At 67.2% G+C, this 2,793-nt stretch overlaps 2 protein-coding genes across 2 annotated transcripts in view; one reads left to right on the forward strand and one right to left on the reverse strand.

The window, feature by feature from the left end:
• Nucleotides 1–202: 202 nt before the first annotated feature.
• PRIM1 (primase, DNA, polypeptide 1 (49kDa)) lies at nucleotides 203–2,718 on the reverse strand (the record flags this gene model as incomplete). Its single annotated transcript, XM_010565192.1, has 12 exons — nucleotides 203–401; nucleotides 509–607; nucleotides 687–772; nucleotides 851–920; nucleotides 1,004–1,148; nucleotides 1,232–1,323; nucleotides 1,442–1,551; nucleotides 1,629–1,687; nucleotides 1,754–1,890; nucleotides 2,148–2,221; nucleotides 2,320–2,426; nucleotides 2,548–2,718. Coding segments are annotated over 12 exons (1,170 nt in total), but the record flags the coding sequence as incomplete, so codon positions are not given.
• Nucleotides 2,719–2,739: 21 nt separating this feature from the next.
• The window catches only part of LOC104830357 (retinol dehydrogenase 16-like), a 3,441-nt gene continuing 3,387 nt past the window's right edge, over nucleotides 2,740–2,793 (forward strand). The window contains exon 1 of the mRNA XM_010565193.1: nucleotides 2,740–2,751. Coding sequence (XP_010563495.1) covers nucleotides 2,740–2,751 — 12 coding nt within the window. The remainder of the gene's footprint in view (nucleotides 2,752–2,793) is intronic.

Here is a 2,793-nt window from a genome sequence, read left to right on the forward strand (position 1 = left end):
GGGCAGGGGTACGGGGGGGCAGCGACCCTGCGGCTGCCAGGCAGGGGCAAGGCCCCCCAGCTCCTCCCCGCGGGGACGGGACGCAGACCCAGGCCCCGGCCCCCTCCCGCCTCGGCGCGTCCCGGGGTGCAGGCACAGGGGTGACCGCAGGCATTTAATGGTCTTTGTGTAGAAAAGGTACAGAAGGCAGGAAGGGGCCGTGGGGAGCGGGGCAGGGAGCTGGTGTGGTTCGGCCGGTGGCTGGCAGGCTCCCTGCTCCAAGGCACCAGGACCCCCCACGGCCCGCAGCGACAACAGCGGAGGCAGCGATGGCGGAGTGGGTCCCTCAGCAGCCCTGCGGCAAGGACTGAGCCTGCTGCTGTGGCTCCTGGCAGTGAGGCCTTAGAAGTCTCCTTGAAGGTCTGCAAAGAGAGGAAGTGGGAAGTTTTACAGAAAAAGAGCAGTTTCTCAGAGCCAGGGGGTCCCCTTCAGGGTCCCCCAGGTGGCTGCATCCCTGCCCGGCTCTTACCGCTTTTCCGGAGCAGCTCTCCCCTCCGGCTGCGCTCCATCTCCTCCACAAACTGCTCGAAGACCCGCACATAGGGTGCCAGGCTCGTCTTCTTGTAGTCTGGAGGATTTGGGGAGCTGAGCAGGAGTGGGAGCAGGCGGTGAGGACCCCCCCATGCCCCAACCTCAGCCCCGCTCACCCCGCGCACGGCGCTTTGGCTCCGTCTCCCTGCCGTCCTCCTGCTCCCCGTCATTGCCGGCCACGTCCAGCTCGTGGCACAGGGAACTGTGGGAGATGGTGGGACATGGTGGGGGGCTGCCGGTGCAGCCAGGACCCCCTGAGCTGCCAGCCCCGCTCATGTACCTGATGGTGGGGACAGCAAACGGGTCAAACTGGTCCAGCCTCTGCAGATCCAGCGGCACGGAAATGCGACCTGCAAGGGAGGGGAGTCACCGCCGGGGGTGGCAGCCCCGGGGGTCCCCGTGGGGTGCCAGCCCCGCAGGCTGCCAGACCCACCTGTTTTGGGGTGGACGCTGAAAGGGCTCTTCAGCAGGTGCCCGACGCCCTTGCTGACATTGATGTCAAGGCGGGGAAAGCAGTACTGCAGCATGATTTCCCAGTCTGCGTAGCACGACGTGCCCTTCCCGCTCGCCGCTGCCCGCTGCGGGGACAGGTGGGTCAGTGGGCAGCAGGGCAGGCGGGAGCACCCGGCCCCCTGCCCAGGGTTGCTCCATGACCACTCACCCGCACCCGCTCCATCCTGCCCTTCAGCAGCTCCCAGCGCTGCACTGAGTCACGCTTCTTGGGGAACTCGCCCTGCAGTGGCTCGCGGTGCTGTGGCCGGCAGTCAAGGCTGATCACAGACACTGCTGACCCTGCTCCCACCACGAGGACCCTCCCTCTGGACCCGGCACAGTGCCCAACGGCACGGCGGGGCCACTCTGGGAAGGATATCTTCCGGGACAAGGGCCAGCACCTTCTCCCAGCTCTCTGGGCTGCCCAGGATGTCCTGGCCCACCAGCGCGTATGCCTCAAAGTACTTCTCCACCACACTGACCGACCGCCTGCGGAGGAGCGGGGAGGGAGTCAGCACCCCACGGCCGGTGGCTGCGGGGGCCAGGCATGGGGGGTCCCCACCGACCTGATGAAGGGGTGGATGGGCTCGGAGAGGTTCACCTTCTTCACGGTCTCTGCTCCACCCTGGAGGGACAGCGGCGGTCAGCCTATGGGGGTGGGCAGGGGGTACCCGGCCGCCCATGCACCCACCTTCACCAGGGTCAGGTACTCCACAGTGGCTGCCCGCAGTGCCGGGGACCACTTCCGCACCGCATCGTCGCAGACCCAGCAGTGGACACCCCTCCGTCCTGAGTACATCCACAGGCGATGCTTCATGCCCAGGTCCTCTACAGAGGGAACAGCCGGGCTGCAGGAGTGCGTCGGGATGGGTTGCAGCGTCTGTCCAAGCCCAGCAGCGCTGCAAACCCGCTGGGCAAACCCCACTGGGCACCAGCACATCCTCCACTCCCCCCCAGCCCCATGAGAGCACGAGCACTGCCCTGGCCCCCCTTTGGGGTCTGGGTGTTGCTGCGGGGCAGAGTGTGCTCTGGACGTGTCCCCGGTGCATGAGGCCAGGGGCCGCGTAGGTCCCTGAGACCCTCACCCACAAGCGCGCGATCGATGATGCGGACAGCGATGGTCATCAGGGTCCAGCACTTGGAGCAGATCTCGGCCGAGCTGCAGGCAGAGCACGGCGGGTCAGGCTGCTGCCCCATGCCCCTGCACCCCTCTCCCGGCCCCCTATTCCAGCTCGTGCCGTGAAGACCCCCGGGAACCTGCAGCACGTCCGGACATCGTCATAGTCCGTCATGTCAATGTCGAAGACCAGCTCCTTCTCCTGCGGCTGGAAGGCCCCCAGATGCACCGTGTTGTGCTGGTTGGGCTGCGGGGCAGAACGGGCTCAGCTCCAGCCAGGGACCCTGTGACCCGGAGGCCACGTCCCCCCTGGGGCTGGCCGGCACCCGTGCTCCCGGTCGGGGTGCTTGGGTGGGAGCAGGACTCACCCGGTGGGAATAGACGGCCCCGATGTCGATCTTGTAGGGGTTGGTCCTCTGCAGCTCCCGCTCCAGCTCCTGGGGGCTGCCGAAGGACTGGAACCGCAGGTAGACATCGTCCCGCAGCGTGAAGGAGAATTCCCGCAGCTGGAAGTAGTTCTTCACCACTGTGGAGGCACAGGGAGGGTTGGGGGGTTGCGGATGGGGTCGGGGGCAGCCCTGACACTGCCCTGAAGGCCCGCACCCCTCCCGCCT

Source organism: Haliaeetus leucocephalus, unplaced genomic scaffold, assembly GCF_000737465.1.
Source record: "Haliaeetus leucocephalus isolate CR32 unplaced genomic scaffold, Haliaeetus_leucocephalus-4.0 Scaffold186, whole genome shotgun sequence".
NCBI lineage: Eukaryota > Metazoa > Chordata > Aves > Accipitriformes > Accipitridae > Haliaeetus > Haliaeetus leucocephalus.